Source organism: Panthera leo, chromosome A2, assembly GCF_018350215.1.
Source record: "Panthera leo isolate Ple1 chromosome A2, P.leo_Ple1_pat1.1, whole genome shotgun sequence".
Lineage (NCBI taxonomy): Eukaryota > Metazoa > Chordata > Mammalia > Carnivora > Felidae > Panthera > Panthera leo.
In genome coordinates this window covers 100,897,299-100,924,793 of record NC_056680.1, presented here as the reverse complement: position 1 = coordinate 100,924,793, position 27,495 = coordinate 100,897,299, and the positions used below count along the sequence as shown (strand labels likewise).

Below are 27,495 nucleotides of genomic sequence, written 5' to 3'. Positions count from 1 at the left end.
AGTAAATTAAAAAGACATTCCTGCTAATATCAAAGCAGGCTTATTACTTCAATATAAGCACTTCCTTAATTTTCCTTCCTCAGCATGCTACATAAATATAAATAAAAAGGCTCTCCACTGGATGCATGTTACATATATCTCACAGAGTTTAATTATAAAGCCTCTAAAAATGAAGATGGTGGGAGGAAATGATGTCAGTAGATCATACAGTTCTGGTATTGAGTTAGCTGGCTGTCCCTGACAGCACAGAACAAAGACACTCAGGTAATCACAATATACCATGAAAGGCTGGGCTTGGAGAAAAAGAAAATCCAAGGGGTAAAGAGTATGATTTCTACTTTAGTGCTTGGAACTTCACAATTTTCAACTTTGTTTTCATTAATGTTATTACAGATGTTATTATAATTATGATAATTTTAATGCAATTAAGGAGGAGGAGTTAGGTTTTCTAAATACCACACCCTCTCTTCTCTGCTAGACTGATCAGATATAAAGAAGCGGTGAGGCAGATGAAGGCCAAGTACTCAAAAATACACACATACACACAACACCCCTCAGTTGATCCGTAAAAGCAACGACATTGCAGGAAACAGTGAAGACACCAGAACAAGGAATACAACTTTCATCCCAGTGGCTGCCCACCAGGGGTGGCAGGCAACTTCTAAGAGTAAGAAAGACTTCCCAGGGGTGCGGGCTGCGCAAACAGGGAGAAACAGGAAAACGCTGTGCAATTCACTAGGCAGGACCCTGAACACTACAGTGACTTCAGTGGGGTTAAGGTAGGTTAAAAACTGCAGCCAGCTGGCCCCGAAGGCAAAACGCTAGCTTCGCGCTGGGAAGAGGAAGGCTATCTCAGCCAGGCCTTCAAGAATACCCTGGAGACGTTGCGCCTGAACCTTTACTTCCATTCCTATTCAGTTCCCGGTCTCTCTTCACCTCCAGATTGGCTCTCTTCTCGCAGGTTTGCCTTTCCCCAAGCCGGTTTCTCACACAGGTTGATGGAGCACTGCCTGCCAGACCTCTGCTCCTTTAATACTGTGGGGATTTGCAGAATCGGGTATCCTGAAAGGATTGACTCTTCCAATAAGGCGAGAGAAACGGACAGAACTTCCCAGCCAACCTTCGCCTTTGACACAGAGAACCCCTAGCGCCAACTCTGGGTACTCCCCGGCTGATTTCTGGACCAAATCAAGCGTGTGACCACCGCCAAAGAGGAACTGCGCACACTTTAAGTGACCGCAGTGACGGCTCTAGAGGGCTCAGAAAGGCCCAGGAAGGATGTGCAACAGCAGCCGGAGAAGGGGAGCGGAGGAAGGAAAAGGGGAGGAGGGACAGTCATGGTGTAGGAGGGTCTGGGGGTTTGTTCGGGGGGTTTAGGGGCTTTTTATTTCTTTTGTTAAGTAAATAAGGAGAAATTTCCCCCCACCCCATCCCTGTTCTAATGATGATAGATTCCACGCTGCATCAGGCCCCACGCTGGGGAGCCTAACCACACGGAAAATAATGAGGCTGCATCCCCATTCGTCTGCATTAAAGGCGAGCCGGGCGCTTTCGATAGGAAATACATCGATTCCTTTGCCCGGGCCTTGGTTTGTCCTGCTCCCCGTGAATAATTGCTGCTCCTTTAGAAATTCATAATAATTAGGACTTCCCACCCTGCGCCCGCGCCGCTTTTTAAAGGCGCCTGATCCTGGAGGGCGTCTCGGTGGCTCCAGCCGTGTTCCCTGCAGGTGGGAGAGAGAGCATGAGTCATCCCCCCCCCCCCCACACACACACACACGTGGTTTTACTCTGAAGAGAAAGTTGATTCCCCCTCCAAACCTCAGTTTCCTTGTGTGTCAAATGGGGCTTTTGCGCTGTTAAAGATACAACTTTACATCACTTGATTCATGCCTGTTTGGGAGGAGGGGGAGATTTAACGAACTGTGTGAGGGAATGCGGACAGGGGAGGAGAAAGTGGGAGACACAAGGATTCACCACCCCTCAGCCTAAACTCTGTGGCAATCACGTGACGCCGCAACCACCGATGTTGTGGGGGGAAGGGGTGCAAACGAGCCGATCTGACCACAGGAAACACCGGGACCTAGCTATCCGAGCCCATTGCTCCCGAACGCCTGGGAGGGGGAGGCAGGTCGTTAAAGTCGCGACTGGGCAGTAGAGAAGTGACTACGGAAAGCGCCAACTCTACTTCTAGAGGGGCCGAGCCCGCGCGGCCGCGGGGGAGGAGGGCTCAGCCGCGGACACCAGGCGGGGCGGAGCCTGTGGCTCTGTCCGTGGTTCTGAACTACCGCTCTGCAGGCCGGGCTGGCACAGCCGCAGGCCACCGAACCATTCAATCTCGTACCCGCGACCTCCCTCCGGAGAACTGCTGCAGTCCTGCCTGCTGCCCCAGAAGTGCCGAAGCTCGGCGGCGTCGACAAAAAGTTCCCCTGAAGCAACGCTTTGGTGGGAAGGCTTGGATTCCAGACGCGAGAAGGCTGCACCTGTGTTTTCTCCAACCAGCTGGGATTGCTCGAGGTCACCTGAGGCTAAGAGCAGACAATAGAGCTTGCGTAGCTGTGGCGGCGGCGACTCCCGCCCGGAAACTTCGCGGGGCCCGAACACTCTGCGGCTTTGGTGAGAGGGCTGTGTTTTCCGACTCTAGGGTATGAAGCCTACGTCGAAGAAAGTTTCTGGCTCCTAAACTGCAGAAGACGACTTGATATGGCCTTTAAAATCAATGGATGGGGAGGCGTTCTGAGACCTAGGGCGGGATGTGTCAGGAGGACCCCCCTTCCCTCCGGTGGGGAGAGGGAGTCCAACCTCCCTTGGCGGCCTTCGCCGCCACTGCCTCGGATCCTTCCCGTCAGGATCCATTAGGCTTAGGAGGGTGATGGGCGAGGCCTGGCCGGAGTCAGGTTCAGCAGAGACGCGCAGAGCCCCCACGAGCCAGTTTCTAAGGAAACCCTCAGTATTTCTCAGCAGCAATTTGTCTTATTGTAGGAGAAAGAAGCAGTACAAGAAAAGCCTCTCGGTTCTCCATTCTCATGCAGATGAGGTGATGCGCTCCGGCTGCGGCCTGTGTATCCCCCTCCCCATCGTATTTCCGGCTTGAACAAGTAAAATACCCTCATTAATTTAAAGGAAGTTGGAGCGTCAGAAGGCGTTTCGCTACTTGCGGCGGCCGGAGAGGCAAGTAGTGCACTCTCGCTGCTCCTGGGACCCCACTGCGCTCACTATCCCAAACCCCCGCTCGCCACCTTGCTTTCCACCGTCCCGAGCACCCGACTAAACGCCAAAGGAACTTTCTGTAACGAAGGGCACCTGAAAAAAGATTTCTCTCCCTCCCACCCCCACCTCACCCCCGCCAGCCCTCGCCTCCGTAGTAAACAAAATATGCCAGAAAAAGCTGTTTACAGACGGGGTAATTAGGTTTTCAGCCAGCAGCAGAAACGCGGCGCGCTCATTAGAAGTTTAAACAAACAGCCAGCAACCCTCGAGGGCAGACTGCAAAGTTGGAAAATGCGCAAACGTGCGCCTAGGCGCGCGGAGGGGCACGAAGAAGCCGCCAATATATATCATCTCAATAAAAAGCCGCTCTTGGAAAGCTTGCATAGTAATTGAGATGGGCGCTCTTTTCTGATCTGGGTTGGCATTTCCTCATCTCGAGCTGACAGAGCCAACTCAGGAAATTGCGGGTAATATTCATCTGGGGAGCACTTTCATTAAACGTAATTCATTCGACTTTCACAATAAATTGAGTGACATCCTTACAGCGGAACCTTTTTATCCTTGATTAAGTGCTTGCCAAGCTTTGGTTTCCCACTTTATTGTCACATTCCTTCAAGCAGAGTCGTCAACATGCCAATCGACAGCAGAAAAAATGTGCGCGTCTTGTTTACCAAGCTCCGGGAGGGGTTAGTGCTGACATAGAGAAAAAGAGCTGGTCGGGAGCTTGAGTAGCGGATAAATCAAGACAGCAACTTCCTGCAAACACGCGTCGGGACCTGAGGAATGGTGGCGAGTAGATGGCAGGTGGGGGGGCGGGGGGAGGGGGGGAGGCGAGAGAGTATACCCAACTTACCACCCCGCTGCTCCTGTACGCAGCCGACCCCGACCGCCCCTCGCCTGTCTGATTAGTCCGCCTCCCTCCATTAATTAAAATAGTTAAAGACTGTTAAGGTCTTAGAATGAGATCTGAAGATCCTACAGGACTTGGTTGCTTTAAGGGAACTTTACAGAATCGAATCAAAGCTAGGCATCTTATTTAAAAACAAACAAAAAACTCTGAAAGAATCCACACTCCCTAACTTGCCACTGGAAAGCAAGCAAACTTTCAGAGCCTCTATCGGCTTTCTTTCTGGGCGCAAGGGTGCAACAAGAGTGTTATTTCTCATTCCCAAGATTCCCTTTTGACTCTTTGAACAAACGCCGCCAGAGCCAAACTCATTCTAGGTTCTTCAGACCCCGGAATTCCAAGAGAAGCTGAGGACCGCCTCGATAATTCAGGACTGGGAGAGATCAGGAAGGCGTCCCTTTGCCAATCGGTGGTCCCTTCTCCCTCACCCCCTATAAAATCAAAGAAGGCCAAGACAGAAAATTGCTTATTTGAAAAAGCAATATCCAAATGTTTTCATCACTCAAATGTCCTTTTGAAAATATTGTCCACGGTGGTTATTACCTGGACAATGCTGTCAATTTCTGTAGTCTGCAGAAAATTTTCCCTCATATAAAAAAGTAGGACATTGGGCACCTGTCTCAAAAAAATCAACCAATTTCCCTGCCACCAGATACATTTTTCACCCAGACAACACTTTCATTAAGGAGGAAATAGCAGTCAACAATTCAAAGCCAAACAGAAATCAACTTCACACAAAGAAGAGCCACGAACTTAATGGCTTTCCGGGAAAACAGCTGAGAAAGTTGGAGTAATTCTGGTTCTCCCCTTCTGATACTGAAGGCAGTTTCCCCCAGAAGCTATTACTAGAAGGCCCCACACCACAATAATCCTCCTGAAGTGTGGCAGAAGGACAACCCACCCAAGCGCTTCCTACCACCCAGGGAGCTTTCTTGGTCAATGGATAGTTGAACATTTCAGGAAAATACCTGGGATAGTAACAACTTTTCCTCCCACAGAGCCCTAGAGTATGTCTTGGGACTGATGAGTTCTCATGTTAGGCTGCTGGGGTACAGTCTTCTTCAAAAATCTAGGTTTAATCCTGTATCAGGAAGGCTGACCCAGGATAGAAAACTCTGTAAATGCAGCAGGGGCGGGGAACTTTTAGTACTGTCTCCAAGAACTGGGCTTAATAGAAAACACTGAATAACTGTTAGGTAGTTAATGCACTTTTCTTTTTAGGAATAAACCCAAATTGTAAAATTTTCAGTGGGCAGTGGCTTAATTTTCCAAGGATATAAAGTGCTTATACCTAATCCAAAGGACAGAGATTGGTGGTCTCTCTCCTGCTGTTTTTCCTCAGCTTCCTCAGTTCTTAACAGCCATCTTCACACTGCGTGAAGTTCACCCAAACGGTCTGGCTTCTAATAGTGTGGAGGTAGTATTCCATGGATTTATTAATCATTCTTTAGTCTCTGTTAAAAATTGGTGTGGAACTCATATTTTAAGGACACTCTAATTTTGAGGGAATAACTGACTCAAAATCTTTTTTAAGGACAAGGTTTGGAAAGAATTTTTCAATTCATGCCCATATTGGTTAAAAAAGCAACCAGATTATTAGCGATTTTAATTCCTATCAGAACTAGTGGGGCCTAAATTGGAGAGTGAAGAGCCCCTTCTCATGAGAACAGAACTGTGGATGTGTGACTGACCACAATAACATCATTCAACCCCTTGTCACATTCCCTGGACTCAATTTCTGAATAACATTTTTGTTGACATGCCCAGGGATTGCTCATTAGACTCAGTTCTCAACTCTGAAAATTGCCATAGGTGAGCCCCCGACAAGACACCTCTGCTTTCTACAGGGAGGTGCTCTCCCTGAGTGCCCTGGCCTATCCTTCAGTTTGATCCACTGAGAATGACCCAATTTAGGACTCCCTTTCTTCAAGACCAGAAACCACATTTTCCTAGTTTATCCAGCGTGTGCTTCAATTCAGTTAAAATGCTATCGTCCTGTTACCCATTCTGTCATACTGAAACATCTGGGAATCAGTCCAGAACTGACAGGAGAATAAAGATTGCAGGACTTTTTTTTTTTTTTTTACACAAGTATTGTTATGCCATAGGTTCCTCTCCTGCTGAATTGAGACTTTTAAATAAATCTACAATACACAAAATTCAATGGACAGAAAATTTCCTTGCCTTTATTTTTTTTAATGGTTTCCAATTCCCCTGCTTTTATGGCTGGAGTTAGCCCTGTGGTGATTTTTTAATATGCCAGCTAATATGCTTCAGAAGGTTACTTTGTAGACACATTTCTAATTAACTTCCCTTTGCAGTACTAAATTCGCTTCCAGTTTGAAATAGGACAGACTCATCTCACAATAAACACAAAAACACTCAAAATCCTCAACCTAGAACAGGCATTCAAAGAACTCTGGGCCAAGAAACATACTCTGAGAACATTCACCCAAATACAGGCAGGAGACTGTGGCTTAAGAATAGAGCATTGAATGCTCTCTACAGAGAACTGGTTTTCATTAAAAAAAAAAAAAAATCCACAATTTGGGAATATTTAAGGTATTCGTCAATAGGCAGAAGCACAAATATTTTTGTGTAAGAAATACCTAAACAAATCTTGTTCCCTGGACATAATGTAGCGATCACTCCTTGGAAAACATAACTGGGATTCCAGGGGCTGAAAAGGGAAAGGAAGGTGCACTGTGCTATCAGCTAGAAGGCAATGCATAAACAGAGCACCCTGTCACTTACCTTGTGGTGTGAACTCATAAAGACATAAAATTACTCATTAAACTCCTTCTTGGCTATGGCAACTCAAGGAGAAAAATAAAATAAAATAATGGTTTTGCCACCCCTGCCTTCTTGGAGTATAACTTCAAGCAGCTCCTGATAAACTGCATGCATCTATTGTAGTTTCTGGCAAAGACCTGGGATGTTCTAAGGTACAACTACAAATAAATGATAAATTCAGTTACAGTATGAGGTGTTTTTAAACAGATGGAGAAAGAAGCTTTGACCATTTCTTGGTCCCGCTGCCCTAGAGCTTTAATCAAGGCTCTCCACTTCCTTAACTGCCTAGAACCAACCTGTCCTGACTGTCCAATTCACCCTTTTAAGCTCATTTCCATGGTAAAAATCAGCTCTCTGCTCCTCCAGGAAAACATCTTGGAATTCTGTGGGCAAATAACCAGAGGATTACAATCCCTGGAAATACTACTTTGGGTCACAGCCACCAGCCTTTTGTTTTTGTGGTTTCTAATCCCCGACACACAAAACAACTTTAGATCCGAAAGAAAAGGATGGACTTCTAAATCACCTTCTCTATTTTATTGTTCACATTTTGTATTGTTTTGAGTGAGATTGGAAAAATTGTCTCCTTTCTCGGTATTGCCAAAAGGCATTCAGGTAATGAAGTCTGTAACTAAACGGTAATTGAATCAGCATAATTTGCACACTGAATGGTTTTCAAATGCTCCCAGTTTACAATTAAAGGAGAATTAATGCGCTTGTTGTTGAGAACGCAGCGCATTAGAATAAATCCAGCACTGTTGTTGTAATGAGTGGAAAACGGTTTAACTGCCAACAAACACATTTAAAATTTAACACAACGTATTGATTTCACTTCTGCTTTTGATAGATTATTTCACAGACTATCGAAATACTTGCTCCAAGCAATAAACTGCACCACGGTCGGGAGCCTTTGCCGTGTGTGTGAGCACAGTCCAAGGACAATAAGAACAGTCCTGAGGTTCAGGTCATGCGTAAAGGTATGCAGAGGAAAGGGGCAGAAGGTTTTCCATGGTCAAGGGAATCGTTAATATCCCTCCTCTGTAGCTTTCATTTTGCCGTCCCTCCCTTCTTTCAATAAACAATTTCTCTATTTTCTCTGGTCAAACTTTCTGTCCTCGGTCTTTGGGCTCTCAATGTCAGTGGGTTGACTGGACACAGATGGGGGCAAGAATGATTGAAGATGGTAAATGGGAAGGACAATTTTTACATTCTGTCTGCGTTCCAGTCTAGGAAAGCACAGACTTCGGTGACAGAGTCAGAAAGGCTGTTCTTTTGGATTGGCTGCCCTGGCTTTCACCTGTTTACCCCAAGGTGTCCTGTAGGCGAGGACACTGACGCGCAGCGCCCTCTGGCGTCCACGGCTGTGATAGGCGATAAAGATGCAAAGACAGGCAACACTGAGGGTTCTTGGATTGAAGCTGAAACCCGTGGAATGCACACGCCCCACATACATATTCACACACGCGTATACATACACACTCATTAACATACACAGAGTTCACACAACTAGCAGCCCCTCAGTCACATGTACCGGGGCAACAGCTGGGAAATGTTCTCAGGTTAGCAACACTTTTGCTCCCAAGCTTGTGGGTTCTGAAACCCTTGGGACTGAGGGACCGCACCGACCCCCCCATCCCCCGCCCCATCCCGTTTATCCAGCCCCGTCGGAGAGCTCAGGCCGCCCCAGCGCTCCTCGCCCCTAGTCAGAACTCACTGAGCCCTCTGTGTGCTCTTGTGAAATAAGCTATGGGGAGTCGGTGCACAGAGCACAACTTTGCCAGCAGGGTGCGAGTGTCCCTGGCCCTCCCTGTAGCCAGCTAGGAGAAACTGCTCCCTCCGTCTTGGCTCCACGCGGTGCCCACCTCTACCAATTCACCTCCACCCCAGTTCCAACTGTGTGCAAAATCCGGACCCCCGAAACTCCATTCCAGAAAGACACGGCAGCAGCTGGCTCTGTTTAGTATTCCCTTCCTGACCACAAGGTCCGCCATTCCCTAGTAAGGGGATCGGCGCTGGAACTGGGGTTCAGTTATTTGGTGGAAAGGAGAGCTAGGGAGGAGAGCCACTATTTGTTTTTGCCAGGGCACCCCTGACTTAACTCTTTCTGATCTGATCGCTTGTGGTGCTCCTATCTGATTAACTTGTCCTGTGTGAACCCTACGAGTCGAACAAAGTTACCTGTACTTCTTTACGTGCCATACCTCCAAACTGGGGGACTAGGTGGGTGGATTCACTTTCAAAGTCACAGACCTGGGCAGATTCGTGCTCCGCACTCTCTACCTCCATTTCCTTTCGTTTAAACTCTGGATGAACTAATGAGAGTTCCATGTCTTACACCCTTTCTCTCTGTCCTGTCTCCCCATAAAGCATCCCGTCCCACTATCTCCTCGGTTTCTGGGGGTCTAGGGCACCCTATACCATGTTCGGAATCACGCACAGGAGAGGGAGGACCGGAGCAAGAAGTGAGGGTGGGAACCCCGGAAAATCCCGCAGGGATCCAGACACCAGCTTGCCAAAGTTGTTCCAACACGGTCGCTAGGAACGCTGCTCTCGCTGAACTGGCAGTCTCACCCGCCTCCCGCGCGCCCCTGGGTGTCTGGCCTCGCGACCAGGGTGGGATTGCGGGGGCGCCGGATCCGCAGCGACTTACCAAGTAGACGGTGGGCTGCAGGAGGAGAAGCACGTACCAGCACGCAGCCTGCATCCTCCCGCGTCTCAAACTTCCTCGGCGGTGCTTTCGCTGAGTCTTTGTTCCTTCAAAAACATAGATCCACCTGACATCCACTTTACAGAGCAAGGAGCGCTCTCAGCAGCCTAGATACAAATGAAATTAGACATCCCATGACCACGCGGGCAAGGTTAGGCTTGGCAACCAAGCGGGGAAAGGGGGTCGTGGAAGGGAGGGGTGGACCAAACACCCGAAGTGGGTAGGGGCAGGAAAAATTGAAAAGCAAGTAAATCCAGCGCCTGAAAGCAGCGAGCGCGCGGTCCGCAGGCAGGCGGGCAGGAGGGTAGGAGGATGAAGGGCTCCTTGCGCCCTGCGCTCCTCGGGTGCGTGTTCCCCGGCGGTGGAGACAGGAGGTGGCGGGGCTCACAGAGCCGCGTGCAAGCTGGTTCGGAGCCCAAACGTCTTTGGCAGCGAGACCTGCCCCAGTGTTTGATGGCCAGGCGGCTCGGACTTAAAGGCGGCGGCTGGTTCTTCGCCAGCCCTGGCAGGGCTCACACACGTACACACCAGCAGAGAGATGGAGAGAGAAAGAGAGAGAGAAAGCGAGCTAGAGAGACTGGGGCGGGGGGGGGGGGGTGGCACGGGAAGAGGAAGGGGTAGGTAGAGCTGACCAGGATTAGGTACTGGGTATCTTCACCCGTTCGGTGGAGTGGGGGTGGGGAAAAGGAATGCAATTTGCATACAGTAAAGCCGGGCTCAGTTTACCCATTCGAGCCCCCTGCACAAAGAGAGATACACGCGCATACAAGCACATCTTTGCCACTACTTTTTTATTTCGAGCCAAGGGACACAGTCAATCGCTAACTTCTAGAGTGGGAGCCTGCCCCGGTCTGTGAGGTCACCCGCCAGGCGCACTCTGTCCCCCAACCAGTGGCCTGCCCGCCGCCCCTCTCTGGTGTCCCACCATCCCGCCCCAAAATACCCTCTCCGGGACTGTGGAGGCGAAGTGTACGTACCGCACAGGACTGGGGGCGAATTCGGCGAGCAGGTACCGCTCTGGGCAGGCTCCATGGAGGAGCTACTCGGGCCTGGCGTCTCCGGCGCCCCGGACATGCCCTCCCTGGCGCTTCATCTCCATGCTCAGGCGCGGACCGGTCCCGCTGCCTCGTTCAGCCTCGGCGGAGTCCGCGTCTCAGTGCCCGGGTGGCGCTCAGGCTTGGTTCCGTGGGAGCCTAGGCTCGGCACAGTTTGATTCACGGTGCAGGAAACTTAAGAGGCAAGAGAGGGAGGGGGAAGCAGAGGAGAAAAGAGAGGAAGAGAGAAAGGGAGGGAGTGAGAGAGGGAGGGAGAAGCGAATGTGCCGGACAGACTGGGACTGCCAGCGCAGGCTCTGGGACACGCAGCCCGGGGCTCCTTGCCTTCCCAAGCTGCCGAAGGATGGTGGCAATGACTTAAGGGGAGGAGACTGGACTTGAACTCGAGAGAGGAACACTGGCCTTTCGGAAGAAAAAAGCCACACGGCGGGCGCAAACGGTCCGAGTTTCTCAGGGAGGGGTGAGGTGGCAAGACCTGCAGGCTCCCGGCGCACGAGTAGCTGCACGTCTACCGCGACACTGGGAAGCCAAGGAACCACTCCAGAGCCGAGTCGCAGGCCCCGTGCACGGTCCTGCCCGGCCACTGGGGGACGCTCTGGAGCGCGCTGGGGTTCGGGGCGCCGACGAAGCCGTTCTTTCTCCGTAGGTCCGCAGCTCGCGGCGCCTACCTTCCCGACACTGGCAATTACATTGGCGAGTGGGTCAACGATTCCTCAGAGACTAATTAATACCCCGAGTAAATAGATCCCGCTCCCAGGCTCTCGGAGGGCCGGACTCGCAGGGAGAAGTGGCTCCTACGGTGTCTCTGGTGGCCCCAGCGCCCAGTCCCCGGGGGGCGTGAGGAGAACTGCGACAGCCAGAGGAGTAACCGGGAGCGTGGTGGGGCGGTGCGTAGGGCAGGAACGGGAGCAGGCGGGTGCAGGGCCCCCCAGCCCGCCTCGGGCGCCGACGCGGGGCGCCACCGACCTGTGGCTGCGGGGCGCGATGCGGGGGCGCTGCGGACCGCCAGCCATTCAGCGCGCGACAGCTGAGAGGACTGGGCGACCTTGCGCGTTCGACTCCTCGCCGAGGGCTGGGCGAGTGAGAGGAGGAGTGGGGTGGAGGGGGGACGCCGGTGGATGCCTTGAGCCTTCGCCACCTCCCTCGTTCCTGACACCTCCTACCAACCAGCGTCTCCCACTCTCAGCCTCTTCGCTCTGACTTTCGCTGTCTTTCTCCCTTTCTCCCTTGCTGTCTCTCTTTTCGGTATCGTCTTTTTATCTCCTTTCTCTTTCTTGTGCTCTGTGCCTGTCCTTCGGCCGCATCTTTCTACCTTTCTCTGTCTCTTTCAGGATTTCTGACTCTCTCCATCTCTGTATTTCTCTGTCTTTACCTCACCCCGCCATTTCCTCTCAAACCTTGCCCTTTTCTTCTTCCCTTCACTCTCTCCAGCGCGCAATCCTCAGGCCAGCGTCGCCCATACCCGGGGTGAAATCCCAGGACCAGGCCCTTCTACTGCTGGCCAGGCCGCCAGCACCTCTTCACGGTGCCCAGACTCGGTCCACAAGTGTGAGCAAGGCAAAAAGCACTCTTCTTCCCCCCACTTCCCTGGTTACCTCTCCCAGCCCTGCTTCACCAGAGCTTGACCTGGAATGATGTCCTCTGCACAGTGAAGGCTCCATAATCATCCATCTGTAAGAGTTGGGCTGAAATTTATCTCAGGACCTCTAGTTGATGGCATCAAAATAGAATCATGATTGTTTAATGAGTCTTGGGGAGTCCTTTCCTCCAGGGTGCCTATTGAACACCTCATGTTCCACCCTTTCCAGCTGGTTGGGGGCCAAGACACAATAGGTCCTAGAGGACTACAGGTTGAGTTCCCCTGGAGAAGCTGCTAACCTCCCGCCCCCCCCCCCACCCAGCCCCTAACACTGCCAATCAGCAGAACCACCCTTTTCTGCAGCAAAGGCAGAAAGAGCCCCATTGAGACCTTCCTCTGGAATCAGACCTCCAATTTAGATCCCCACTGGAGGACATACTGCCAGGCACTTTGAGGCCTACACTTTCCTTTCCAGCTAAAAATAGCTCTTTAAAGAGCAAACTCTTCTAATCTCAAAAGTTGTACTCTGCAGCCCTGACCTCTTGGAATTCATTGGGGCATATGCAGAGTAAGGCAGTGAAGCACATTTTCTAAGTGGGACTCCGAAAATGCACTTTGGAAAAAATGCACATTTATATATAGCATAGTTGCAATGTTATCTTGGCTGTCTTCATTTACCTGGTTTTTCATGTTCTTAAAAAGTTTAAAGAAGAAAAATAAACTTTAGGGCACCCATATCTGAGGCTGAAGCTTTGTCTGTCTCCACCCTCCAGGATTCAAGAGGCCACCCTAAAATTCATCCCCACTTGTACGTAAGTTCCCAAGCTGGAGGTGGGACTGGAGTGAATGTTGTCTGCCTCTCCCTTGATGCCCAGGTACAGTGCTGTCAGAGCTGAACTTGGAATATGACCTTTGGGAAAAGCGATAAAGAATCAGGCCAGCTTTGGGATATACCTAGTTCTTTTTCAAACCTTACTTCAAAAACATTCGGCCTCTAGTGCCATTTAGCCTTCAAAATTACTGCTTATGAAATAGACGATCAAGGACCTTAAAATCTCTGTCTGAATGGGACTGATTATTTAAGAAAAGCACCACAGGCACCTAGTAATGGGAACTGGTCTGACACTTTGTTCTGTGACAGAGGGAGCCAAAGAGCTTTTTATGGTAATGACCTGAGACCTTCTGCCCAGACATTCAACTCTTACCGGATCCTATGAGACACTTGGCCTGAGATATGAAACAGCAGTGGATTGTCATTTTTTTGTATCTTTGCTAGAATCTTCATTTCCTGTAGTACTCAATTATAAAAGGACACTAAGCCAAGTAAAACTTATTTTTTGTTTCTGCTAAACCTCTCCAATTTTAATGGCATAATATTGGGGGGATGGGGAGGCAATAGGAGACAAGGATGGCTCATTCACCCTCCTTCTCTCCTAATCATTTGCTTTAAAAAGAAGTAAAAATGATAAGGACATGATTTGCATACATTCTTCTGTTTAAAGGATTACCTTACTCTAAAATGCACTCTTAGAATACATCTACAATCAGCCCTAGAAAGAACAAAAGTGTGATTATCCTTAAAGAGTATAGTATTTGTGCCAGTTTTTTCAGATTTTACTCTGAAAAGTTTATGTTGAGAATCCTTTCAGAAATCACTCTCACAGTTTTGTGTGTGAGGCAATTTAATACACATATGAACTCAGCATGAATGATAACCATGGTAAAACCAAGTCCTCTGTCTTCTGCTTTTCCCCAAGTCTACTTGATTCAATCTGATATGAATAGTATAAAGTAATAATATATATTCTTCTCCAAGAAATATATCTTTTAAAATAATTAAACTGAGCTAACAGAAAAGAAGCAGTGATATTAAAAAATTTTTCCTGAAAATGAAAACCAGAAGAAATTAAAATTAGAATTCACCTGAGATACACTGATTATTCTGTTAACTAACCGTAATTTGTTGTTTTGGTTGATTTGGTTTGGTTTAGCTGTATGGCTCTTTTTCTGAGGGGGAAAGAAAGGGCAGGAGTTGAAAGTTTGAATTATCTTGCAGCTGGGGAAAAGAAAGACATTAACTTTGAGTTCTACAAAACTCTGTCCTAAAATGAACCTGTCTTAAAATGCATAAATATCATCATCATTTACCCAAAATCCAAATAAAACCAGAAAACTGTTGTTATGAAGCACCCAGCTGTGGTCTTGCTTAAGCTTCAGGCCAAATTATATCGCTTTGTACATAGTAACTGCATTGTATCTATTTTTTTTCCCTAACAGTGCCAAAACACTTACAAAGCATGCATTATCCTTCTGCCTTGACCTCAGTATAACCTGGTATTTGCATGTTGATGACCTTGGGCAAATGCCTGAAGATTCCTCTGGCCTCAATACCCTCTCCTATATAATAAAGAAGTAGGATTAGATGATGTGTAAAATGTGTTTATTCTATTTTTGTATGATTAAAGAAATGTAAAGTCATCTCTGGTTTTAAAAACCTACTTCACAAATAACAACTGTATACAGCATTATGATTTTCAAAAATATTAACAATTTAAAAGAATATATTCTCTTCAGTGCATTGCAAAGATTTTAGGCAAGTGGGTTTGTGTGAGAGCTTTTTTGTGCATTTCTTCTGTGCCCATTCTCAATATTTTTTCTAAGTCAAGGGTTGGTGTTATTGTATTAATTACATCATTTTTTTCAAATAAATTGTTCTGCATGTTTTTAATGTCATTGATTTATAACAATGTGCAATCAAAATGGCATCTCTATTAGACTTATCATTATTTGTTTAAAAGAACCAAAAACCATTTCTACTAACTTTTGTAGAATTTTAAAATATCACTCTGGACAACTAAGAAACTCCCTGGCCCTTCCACGCCCCAAGCTATTTTGCTAGTGGAAGGAAAGAAGTATCATTTACAAAGTGATTTGGTATTTGAATGTAGTAGAACTTGGTTAATAACTATGAGGCATGTGTGCTAAATTACCTTTACAAGAATGCTTTAATAACAAGATCACTGGACTAGAGAGAAAAAATAACCGTCAAGCTCTGAAATAAAAAAAAAAAAATAAAGAGAATCAAAAAGCTTTATGTGGAAGGCATTTTCTTTTTTAGAGGTAATTTATATGCTCAGTCTTTGTATCCATATTTCATTTATTCTGCTAGGTGAGAACAGAGGGTTCTCAAAGGTAGGGTAGTTTTAATTATACTCACAAACTTTAAAAAGAGAATGAATACAATAAGAGAAATTGAAGAAAGTCAGCATTAAAAAGGTAGTTGAATATAAAAGATGGGAAGATTGGGGTCATCGCCCAAAAATCGTAACTAAAATTTTTAAAAATACTGTGACTAAGCAAACCTTTGCATTATAATCTAGTTACAAAAATTCTTCATGGTAGCCCCTCCAGGGATTATTAATTGACAATTCCCTAAAACAAAATCATTAAAGACAAAGAACTTGATAACCAATGTTCTGTTAACAACGTGAAACACAGTATATGCTTTCAGCCAGAAAGAACACTGGGGCTCTGAACCACACAGAGATGGAAGAAATTATGAGGACAAAGGCTGCAAGCCCTGTGGTTACCTGAACACTGAAACAAGTCTGCAAATGCATATTTCATTTCTATAATCTAAAGTACATGGCTATTTTGAAACACATGCCTTTCCAGCTTTTATCCTGATTGGGCAATATGAAAACAGAACTTAAAACAATATGACTTATACAGGCAGGGAGCAAAGCTGCTTCAACCAAATATCATTGTGATAAGAATGTCTTGGATTAGACATCTTTTAAAAAAGGAGATATAACAGGGATGCAACAACCCCCTCAATTTCCCTTTTTACCATCAAATTAATGAAAACAGCTACACCAGAGTTTCACCATAATTAACTTCAAGGGTGATGCCATAAAAATCACATACTCTTACATTTTTCTGCTGCTTCTAGCTCTAATAATAAGATGCTTTTGATAAAACTCAAAGCAAAATGGTGTAACATCAAATTTTGTATTTTAAACTGGGGGTGGGGTAGTTTCTCAAAGGTCTACAGCTTTCAATAGGATAATAATGACTACCCATTTAGGGAGTGCTAGGCACATGCCAAGAACCATGTCCTAGGTTTTATTTATGTTATCCCACTGTTTCCCTAGTGATTCTGTGAGCATCTATTTGCAATTTAGTTTTGAAAGGAAACTTGTCAGGTGAGATAAGAAGGTCTACTTCCTCACACTCCAGTTTTCCATCTCTTAAAATAAACCTGAGAGTCCCTGGACCATTCATTCTCTCCCTCCTTTTGTAATTCTCTTCTCTATTTCCGGTTCAGTATCTCCATTCTCTCTTCAGGTCTTTCAGCTAATCCTCTAACCATTCCTTCTCAGATCATCTACATGCTCATCTGCATACACAAAACACTGGCGCTTCTCAGGGCCATCAGTAACTCTTTTTCTGTTTTCACTTTGACCAGGCAATCCTATCTATTTCCATGGGTTTATTTACTACTCCCACCCAATGACCAACTAGTTCATAAATCTAGCTCTCGTATTTTTCTTGACCCACCTATCTGGTTGTCTGTATGTCCACTTAGATGTCCCAGAGACCCTTAGAATTAATATGTCTAAAACTGAATACATTATATACCATTACATTACACACATATTCTGTTGGCTGGTGTGACAGATTCTGGAGTTCTCTACTTGTAATAGGATTAAGCCCATGCCCTTTGCTAAGTGACCTCACAGTGGAATGGGAGAGTCTTCCTCCCCATATATGCAAAATTTCTTTCTTTCTTTCTTTCTTTCTTTCTTTCTTTCTTTCTTTCCTTCTTTCTTTTCTTTCTTATCTCTCTCCCTCTCTCTTTCTTTCCTTCTCCCTTCCTACTTTCCTTCATTCCTTCCTTCCTTCCTTCCTTCCTTCCTTCCTTTCTTCCTCCTTCCTTCCTTCTTCTCCTTCCTTCCTAGGAAATCCTTCTTTAGGATTCTTTTCAATCCTAATCAGAGTCTTCAAGAGGTATAATATGTTTGCAACGTTTTCCTCTAGCCAACAGGAAAACAGTACACACCAGGTAGAAACTGAATCCTTCAGTGTGGGTCCTAAAATGAAAAACCACATGGAACAGACTGGAACCTGACCTGTGATCTGGACTACAGCCACCAAAGCTGACTTGTAGTCCCACAAATCCAAAAGTGAGCAATAAATGTTTATTATTTATCAAAATGTTGGTGTTATTTGTTTTGCAGCCAAAGGTGACTAATTAGTTGACACCATTAATATACTGGAAAATAAAGGTATCAGATTCCCTTAAGCCTTATTTTTTTCCTACACATCAAAAGTAAAATTACTAATACCTCTCAACTTTTCACCTAATTATATCTCTTCTCTTCTCTGTTCTGCTACTGACTGAGGCTCATATTGTCAGTCATCTGGTCTACAACAATGGTCTTCTAACTGACCTCCCTCTTTTCAGCGTCTACCTCCATACATATATCCTCCTCAGTGCCACCCAGATGACAGAACTAAAACAAAAATGTGTGCATATCACACGCTTGTTTAAATCTCTTCAGGGCCTCCCACTGCTTACAGAAGCAAGTCAAATTCCTTAGTGAGGCACAGAACACTGCTTTGAGCTTGCCTCTGTCCACTCCTTTATCCTCCTCTACTGCCTCCTGGCCCCCGTTTGACTGCATACTTCACATCCATCAGTTATAGGATCCTTAGAGCTGCCAACACACAACTGTATGTCTCAACTTGGGGCCTCTGCACCTTTTTTCCTTTGCTTTGAATCCTCTCAACCCAACCTCTAGATGAGCTCCTAATATTCCTATAAACCTCTGCTCAGAGATCACCTCCCATCCTCCCAACTTTTCTCAGAGATTTGTGCACTAAAATATATTACTAAATCAATTACATCATGCTGTTTATACATTCGTCTTTTCTACTGGACTATGTCATTCAGTTTTGTACTCCTTGCCTTACCTTAGACTGGATTAAGTTGAATGTTGAGCCACACTTAGAAAATACAGTGCCCAGAAAACAGCCTAGTGCACCTCTTGCAAGAAAGCATACCAGATATTCTGGAATAACAAGTCTTCCTCTGGGAAGTACGCAAACAGTGCATAATTGGAGAAGGTTTTGAGGCAAAGCTCAGTGCAGTAAAATGAGCAAAAGGAAGACCAGTGTGGGAGGCTTAGGCTAGAAGACGTAAGATGCTTCACCCAAAGCACACTCAGAGACTCTTCTCAGAATCAGGGGCGGAATGAATAATCTAGCCTGAATGCGTTACTCAGGGACTGATTTATTAACCGCCCTCACTTCCAGAGCCAACTGAGCCTTGGTACCAAAAGGTCCCCAGATGTCCCTAAATTCTAGCTTCATCCTGCACAGGTATACCCCAAATCCTATCTCACATTTCTGTTGTTTCACCTCTTATTACTATCTTACCCCAAAATTTATTCTGATCAGAAACAAAGGAAAGAAGGTGCAGAGGCCCCAAGTTGAGACATACAGTTGTGTGTTGGCAGCTCTAAGGATCTTATAACTGATGGATGTGAAGTATGCAGTCAAGCGGGGGCCAGGAGGCAGGAGAGGAGGATGAAGGAGTGGACAGAGGCCTTATCCACTCTGTTTTTGGGACCAGGTGAAAGAGGGCAGGGGATGGAGAGAGGAGGGTTCAAGAAAAGAACATAAACACCATCATCATAATACTACCAATTCTGGACCTGGTAAATGGGGTTAACCCATAGAAAAACAGGACACTAGGCCTTATGGTCTGGGCTTCTGAATGAATCTTTTTGGCAGAAAGTAGAACTGGGAGACCTTTGGTCAAGGAAAAAGTCTAGCACTTTTTCCTGTCACAGTTAATCTCCTGACAGGATAGACACCAATGGTTCTTCATTCATGATCTCTGAGACCTCACTAAACGCCCTTGAATTGTGTCTCCCTCCCTCCATTAATAGGACCCTAAGGTAACTTGTAGCCTACATAGCACTGGAATCAACGGCCTTTCTCAATTTTCATGTCATCAATTTTCCGCAAAAACCATCCTTTCTGAGTTTTTGTCCTGTCTTTGGCAGTTCCTTCTTGTTTCCGGTGCTGGCTATTCCCACCAACTTTCCCCAGGCTGTCAGTATTCTCTTTCAGGTCTTCCCCTTTGACCTAAACTGCACTCCAATATCTTCAGCTACCAGAGGGCATCTTCATTCAAATGTCTGACACACAATGTTCAAGAATGAACTCACCGATACTCCCAACACCCCCGCCCCCCCAACAGAGACACATGTCCCTAGTCACAGCTAACCTAATTTATCAGTGGCACCCACATTTTCTCTGCACACTGAAAAGAATTAGCTCTCATCGTTTTGTACGTATCTCACAGACCAGTTGGGCACACCGCCTTGTCAGGTCACCCTTCAGAGTATCCATGTTGTCCGCCCGCATGCCACTGTAGACCGTGTCTCTATCATCGCATATCTGGCCAGCTACTTTCCAGTTGGTTTCCCTGGCTGTAGTCTTCCCCAGCTAACCTCTTTACTGTGAGTACCATAATGGTGTGCACCATGTCTTATTCACCTGTGTACTTCCAGCTCATAGTAGATACTCAATAAATATTTGCCTGCCACATGGATCAATTCCTTATACTAACTCTAGATTATTTCCTAAATAATGTATTTGCCCTATTACATTGTGCACACACACCCCTTCTTTTATCTTTCCACATCCATTAACAGGGCTATTTTTGCATATTTTTTTCCAAGAAACTATTTCTTCAAGAGAGCCCTCGCTCAGAAACGTGACAAGCAAAACAGAAACATAAAGCTTCTCTGGTTAAATAGGGTGTAGAACACTGGAACCATACCTATAGCCTTTTCTATGCCACCTTTCTTCCTCTGCCCCATCCCCAAGCATTCCTTGAGCTACTATCTATCTAGGGTACCCTAAGACAGTAGTTTCCAAACCTTAGTTTGCTTAGTTTTCACCTAGAAGGTTTACTAAAATAAAATGCACATCACCAGGTCCCCACTTTCTATTACAATTTATTAGCCTAAGATTTGATGTTGAAAAGGAAGCATTTTAATAAGCATCCAGGTGATTCTGATAAACACTGTCAGAAGAATGCACTTTGAGAAACCTTACCTTAGAAAGTGGTGGATTGGAATGTAAAAACCCTATCTCACAGAATGACATCTGAACCACTTGTGGTAGCAATTAAGGTCAAAGCCTCATGAGGAGATGACAATTCAGTAAAGAGTGAAAGAGGTAACAGAATGAACCATATGGCTATTTGGAGTAAAAACTATCCAGGCAGAAGGAATGACAAGTGAAAAAAGCAGAGACAGGAGTACACCTCATGTATTAGGAACAACAAGAACGCCAGTGTGCCTGAGGAAAAGAGAGCAGGAAAAGACAGCAAAGAGATAAGGTCAGAGGTGGCAGACAAGTAGCATCTGAAGGGCATTGGAAGGACTTGGCTTCTTAAGCACCTACAGGATGCCCTTACACTGAGCAAAAGAGTGACATATCTGACTCACCTTTTGACAGCATTATTCTGCAACCACACCAAAAGCAGCCTGAAGTGGGAAAAGAATAGTTAGGAATTAGTGGAATAATCCAAGCAAGAGGCAGTGATGGTTTGGTGACATGGATTGTGATAGAAGTGATGAGGTGTGAGCCAATTCTGGATGTATTTTGAAGGGAGATGACATAACTTGCTGATAGAGTCAATGTAGAATGTGAGAGACACTGCTCTCTCCAAGGTTTTTGCCCTGAGTACCCAGATTAATATTAGGAAGACTGTCAAAGAAGAAGATAGGCAGAGGGAGAGGAGAAATCAAAAGCTGAGTCTGAGACATGTTAATGTGCTAAGCTTGAGATGTATACTAGATATCCATGTAATACATTAATCTTAGGAGTCAGGAATTCAGAAGAAATGTTTGGGATGAAAATATAAAATTGGATATTACTTAGATATTAGCAGCACATAAAAGATATGTGAATACATGGGATTGTCAAGAGAATCAGTGTAGATGAAGAAAAGAGGCCTTAAGCACTTCATTGTTAAGAGGCCAGGAGTGGGGTGGAGCCAGAAAACCAGACTGAGAAGAAGTACTCACCATTGTAGGAGGGAGCCAAGAAGGAGGAGAAGGCAACCCAATCAAACACTTTGTTAAGTCAGGTAAGATTGGAAATGCCAACTGAACTTAGAAATAAGGAAGTCTTTGGTGACCTTAACAAGAGGAGTTTCAGTGGGTGGATATGGGGGAAGCTGAATAGAGCAGATTCAAGAAAGAAATGTACAAAGCAAGAGTGTGTACACAGTACAGACCCGTCTTTCAGGATGTTCTTTCATCTCTTTTAATTTCCTTCTACCTGAGTCTCTATACCATCCATGAGTACCAGTTTACTCATGTTGGCATTTTATCATATTTTGCCCTCAATGATACTTCTTATTATGTTTAAATCGTCTTCCTAACTACTTTGAAAGGTCTTAATAGAGAGAATCAACATCTCCTTTTCCATCTGCAAAACCCCGTCAGTGCTTTTATACAATTCTGCGCCTATAGTATTTGAAAATACATGATGGATTAATATTTACCCATTCGCTACCCCTTTTTCTAGCTCTTCTGCCTGATTATAATTTCAATTATATGTCAAATTTCTACTCTCACTTTAAACTTTAAGAATCTTCAAGAAATGGTCCTACCCAAAATGTATCTTTTAGTATTTTCTCATATAGCCCTCTGCTTTAGTTAAGACAGTTTATTGACCATTTCGTGAAAAGAGGACATTTATTATTTTTACCTGTCATTTTAATTGTAGTAATCCTTGTCTGGAAATTCCTCATGTAATCCAAGGGCTTTTCTCCTCTCAGAAACTAACCAAGGAAGAATCCTAATCTCAACTTTTGGTGCTCTTTTTTTTAATGTGTAGTTACTCTAGATTTTAGGCTTATCATATATACCTCAACATCATGGCCTCTCTTACATGATCTATTAGATTCAAAAACTGTACTTTTATATACACTCGATGTTTTAAAAAAAACTATCTTAGACCAAGCTTAGCATTTTTAGTTTTCTGTTTATTCTATCCATCAAATAACACTTTTAGAACCAATGAAAAATCAGATGAGAAAAAAAATATCACCATACATGAGGATATTTAATGAAAGATGACTATATGATAGAATGAATAAATAAATGATGAAGGGATGAAGGCATAGATGAAAAGGACTTTATACTACAGTTGTTTCATTCATCAGACATTATCATCTTTGATTCTCTCAAGAGCCATAGGATGTGGGTAGGATACTTTTTATAAGACTATGATAAAATATTCTTAAAGAGGTTGACCTGTCCAAGTTTATGCCAGAATGCTGGAATCTAAATCACTGACTGTAGAATCTAGCCCTTTCCTGTTTCCTTCAAAGTTGCTTGCTGGATAAAAATACAGACCCACTCAAAACCTAATGCAAAGCTGTTTTGCAATCTCTTCACTCAGAATTGATGAGGTTTTGCTGAATTTGTTTTTCAGTGAAATTGTAGTTCTTTAATTCTCTTCTTTTCCTCTTTAATAACATATGAACTACTAGTGTCACAATTGGCTTGATCATTTAACTTAAAATATCAGCAAAACAAAGTGCATCATTCTTAACTCTCTTTGATTTTGATTCCTTCTCATCTCCAAGGACTCATCAAATACCACAAACTCCAACAGTAATGGTTTACAAGTTTGAGTTTCTGAAAATCAAGATACAAATATTCTCTGGGAATATAGTTCCTCTTTGGACTGGACTTCTTTCTACCACAAGACCTTCCTCTCAGATTTCTGATCTTGAGAAAACAAAACAAAGAACAGTTTATTAAGCAAGTGCTTTCTGAGCCTAAATGAACTCCATACCTCAGATATGTTAAAAAGATGTTCTGTTTACTTCCTCAATATAGAAAATCTTGTGAATTTTGAAAGCTTTCTTAACCCTCATGGTCACTGGGCACCATGAGGGATCTGAGTGAATAATTTAGTAACAGGTATCCCAACATGATAGAATCTTTCAAAGTTAACAACAAAAATCTGACAATCCTATTTGCTTTACTTTTGGTCATGGGCTCTAAGAAAAAAAATTAAGAAAGCAAAGTTATATGGCAACACATGATGGTATAAAAGAAATATATTCTCCAATAAGAAGAACCAACTTGTGGGGCACCTGGATGGCTCAGTCGGTTAAGCATCTAGCTTCAGCACAGGTCATGATCTCCTGTTTTGAGGGTAGTAGCCCTGCATCAGGCTCTGTGCTGAAGCCTGTCTCAGATTCTGTGTCTCCCTCTCTCTTTGTCCATACCCTGCTTGTGATCTCTCTCTCTCAAAAATAAATAAACAGTAAAAAATAAAAACAAAAAAGTTTTAAAGAAGAACCAACTAGTTAAGGGAGTCCAGTAGTTCATTAGGCACATCAAGTACCCACCCAGGATGCCCTCAGGCTGTAGCTTACAACCTAAATCATCTGTCCCAAAATTTGAGGTTATGTTGAGATATCTGGAGGATTTGTGTATAAAACCAAAGTGCTTTAATATTTAAAATTATCTTTGATAAATATGAAATTGCGATGTTAAATTTAACTGTATATTACTTATTACTTCTCTCATTTTATATAACACTAAATGCCTTTCAGTTGTTTTCATGGCAAATTGTGAATATGCAATGTAAACATTTTGGATTTTAGCTTCTATAATTCAAAGTAAGATTAACTAGGGGCGCCTGAGTGGCTCACTTGTTTAGCTTTAGACTCGATTTTGGCTCAGGTCATGATGATGACCATGAGGTCATGAGACTAAACCCCAAGTTGGGCTCGGTGCTGTCCATGGAGCCTGCTGAAGATTCTTTCTCTGCCTCTGCCCCTTCCCCCACTACTTGAGCACACGCTTTCTCTAAAAAAAAAAAAAAAAAAGAAAGGAAAAAAAAGATGAATTATATTAGACACATGTTAATTTTGTGAAAAATGATCTTTCAATTAACTAAGATGCTATTTATCTTTAGATTATGTATTTTTATATTTAAATCTCAAGTTCACTACTTTTAACTTGTGTCTTAAGGTTTTAGAATTAATGAGATAGAACCTTTCCAGATATTGTGGAGGAATCTGGCAAATAAGCTGATTGAAAAACTAGGTATATGCTTTCTTTTATCATTTTCAAAAAGAGAATAGAAATGTAATGTTAATTAACCCTGCATACTATTTTTCTCTTTCGTCAAATCTTAACTGACTGCCAGAATGTGGATACCTTTCAATGAAAATGGACAAAATAACCCTCAGTGGAATGATTATAAAGTGGATTTTCCTGTTGAAGAGTGAAGATGAAACATGAAAAAGATCAGCTTATGCAGCAGACATTTTTCATTCTTTTTTACAACGTGAGCAAATGGAGGGTGAAGGAACAGCCTTCACCTTTCATCATGTGCTCTGCTATGCTCCAAGATTTACAGTGACCCTCTAAATTAAAAAAAAAAAAAAAGCACAAAATAAGAAAACTGTCAGTCACTGGAGAGGTGACTATCAAGTCATTTTCGTGTGGATTACAAAGAGTTTATGACTGTTAACCAAACTAAGACCACTCCTTTGAGGCTAAACAAAATTTGAAAATGGGAGCATCCGAAACAAAGGGATGTTGTTTTTCCACTGTAATTTATTTTGGAAAGTTCTTGCCCAGTGAGCACTGCAAAAACTCTATTTCACTCATGACAAAATTGCACTTAGGTTTTTAGTGAGTGAAGCCATAGTCAGAAGAGAAAGAAATCTGATCATTTGCATCACTGTTAATGTAAAATTTCACTCTTCTTGATTCTGACAATGGTGTGATTTGTAAAGGACTCTAATTGTGGTCAATTATGACAGTCCTCCAGCGCCACCTAGCGTTTTCCATGCATTTCTGTTGTCCAGCTCACCTATTCAACCAAACTAACAATTTCTTACAAAAGTAGACATAAATCCTAAATAAAAGGAACAGGAACTTCATAGCTTGATTTTGAAATCTTAAAGCCAATATATTTCCTATTATCTTCTCTTAATACTTAATAAATTTCTGAAGGCTCTTATTTTTGTTGAACTCAAAGTCTTTTTTATCTTTGTAGTTCATTCCCATTGATAAAGTCTTAATTAACCATTGCTTCCTGGCAAACTGACACAATTGTAAGGTTGACCCTGTTTTCTGATAAAAGTGAAGATACTTTACAGTTGATTCAGTTGAGTATTTTAGAGCGAAAGACCTATACATATATGTGCTGGGTTTACAGAAACAGCCAAGGAAACACGGAAACAAAGGGTGACCATTGAATACCCAATGTTTGTGAACTGACTTGGTTGAGCACACTCTCCAGTTCTTGTTATTAGAAGTAATGGTCACAAAAGAAGGTTAAGGTGGGTGACACCTACTCCCCCAAAACCTCATTACCAAATGATAATGAAAGCATGTCTCATCAAATTATTCCACACTTATAGACATGTATGAAATATTCAATAGCTAGCACACACAAAACTTTCCATACAGTCTATTCTATAAGTTTAACAAAGTCTTGGTTCCCTTCTTTTTAGTGCTGACAAAACTACTTTATATGATAGATTCACTCAAGGCAAATGTGGCAACATTCTTAAGGCAGAATCTTGTTATATTACGATCAACATCAGGCAACCAGAAACCGTTCCAAACCAATGGCTGGACACAAGGCCACTTACATGTAGAGCCTTATGTACCATCCTTATAGATGAAAGCCATAGGTCTCTAATTTTATTCCATGGTAATTACTGCAAATAATGTTGCCATGCAGAGAAAAGCTTGTGTTAAAAAAATTATATACTCCAAGTGTCAAATATGTTAGGTATGTCACAGAATAGCACCAACTAAGAAAAAAAAAATCCCCTTGTTCTTGAACATGCATAGACATGAGATAGTCTCTATATGTGCCTCAAGGAAATATTCTATTACTCTTGTTCTGGTTTTCTCTTCCTCAAATCTCCGTATCAAAGTAATCCAACAATGAGAAAAACATCTTTGCTTCTAGATAAGAAGTGCTAGGATTGGGTCAGATAAAAAGCATTGTCTAAGGAAATAGAATTACAATCTGGATCTTTTTAATCCAGATACACACCAGGGTAATAAACTAGTTTGATCTGCTCATGGAAAAGCCAAACACTGATGTGCAACTCCAGTCAGGTAATAAAGGAGGAAGGAGAAAGTTCATCATTTAGGCCTGACGGGCTTTTTTTTTTTTTTTTTTTTTTTTTCCCATTTCTAGCCAAGTCCATGAATGGAGAAGAATCTAGATTTCCTATAAAACAACTTCAATTTCTTCATTTACAAAATACAAATGGGAGTAGAAATGTAACAAAGGCATTTGATGCTCAGAAGAAACTGTAACATCACTTTGTACTCAATTAAAAAAAAAATTTCAACATTTGTTTTTACTTTTGTACCAAAGAAATGAACAATATTTTATAAAATTAAATTTCTGTTTTGAAAAATAATTAATAAACATCTCATTTTATTTCAATACAGTAGGAGATACATCCAGGCTCAAATAGTCCTGTAGGTGACTTGCTCTGTGTGACTTAAGGGATGCCCCAAGGTTCACGTGTGCCTAAGTATCTCCCCACTTGCTCAGGGAAGTGCCATCTTCCTTTATTGCTGAAGCTCAAACTCTCACCTTTCACATCAGTGCTCTGACATAGACAACCCCAAAGGAATCGGTTCTTAGCATTAAATCCTAGAGTCAGAGGTTGTAAACACCCTAAAAAATATATGTAAAATGTTGTGTACTTGCATATATGACCCCTTTTCCTGGAAAGCGTGTTTCACAGTTTTAATTAGCTAATCAAGAGTGTCTCTGCTCTGACTTAAAGAGCTAATGAGCACTGCCCACAGGATTCAACCAGCCCCTGCAATTATCTTATTATTACAGATCTATCTATTAGAGTTACCCAACCTCCTGACACGATGTAGAAAGTTCATGGGGAATTTAGATCTTTTGCAGGTATATGCTGCCTTGCATGACCCAGAGTTAAAGTATCAGATTCTGTGATTAAAACCCATCTTTGACAGGCCTGGACTCTGGAGTGAGGAAGATCTGGGATTGCAGTATCTGCTTTGTCATTCACTCCTTGTGTGACTGGTTTCAGCCACCATTACTTGTGGCCTGCATTGCCGCAGTAAGCCCACTCAGTGCTTCTGCTGTTGCCCTTCCCCAGTTTGTCCTCAATGTA

At 43.7% G+C, this 27,495-nt stretch overlaps 1 protein-coding gene across 5 annotated transcripts in view; it reads right to left on the bottom strand.

Annotated features, from left to right (window-relative positions):
- Positions 1 to 27,495, bottom strand: part of NXPH1 (neurexophilin 1) — a 633,630-nt gene that overhangs the window by 507,949 nt on the left and 98,186 nt on the right. For 4 of the 5 annotated variants that reach the window (XR_006197112.1, XR_006197110.1, XM_042918775.1 and 1 more), the window contains exons 3-4: positions 10,595 to 10,846; positions 9,561 to 9,724 (exon numbers count right to left, since the gene is read on the bottom strand). Coding sequence is in view for 3 of the 5 variants with exons in the window: in XM_042918775.1 (XP_042774709.1) it covers positions 9,561 to 9,614 (54 nt within the window). In the remaining 2 variants the exon portion in view is untranslated. Of the gene's footprint in view, positions 1 to 9,560; positions 9,725 to 10,594; positions 10,885 to 27,495 lie in introns of those variants that run through there. The other variant, XM_042918758.1, reaches the window with a different exon arrangement.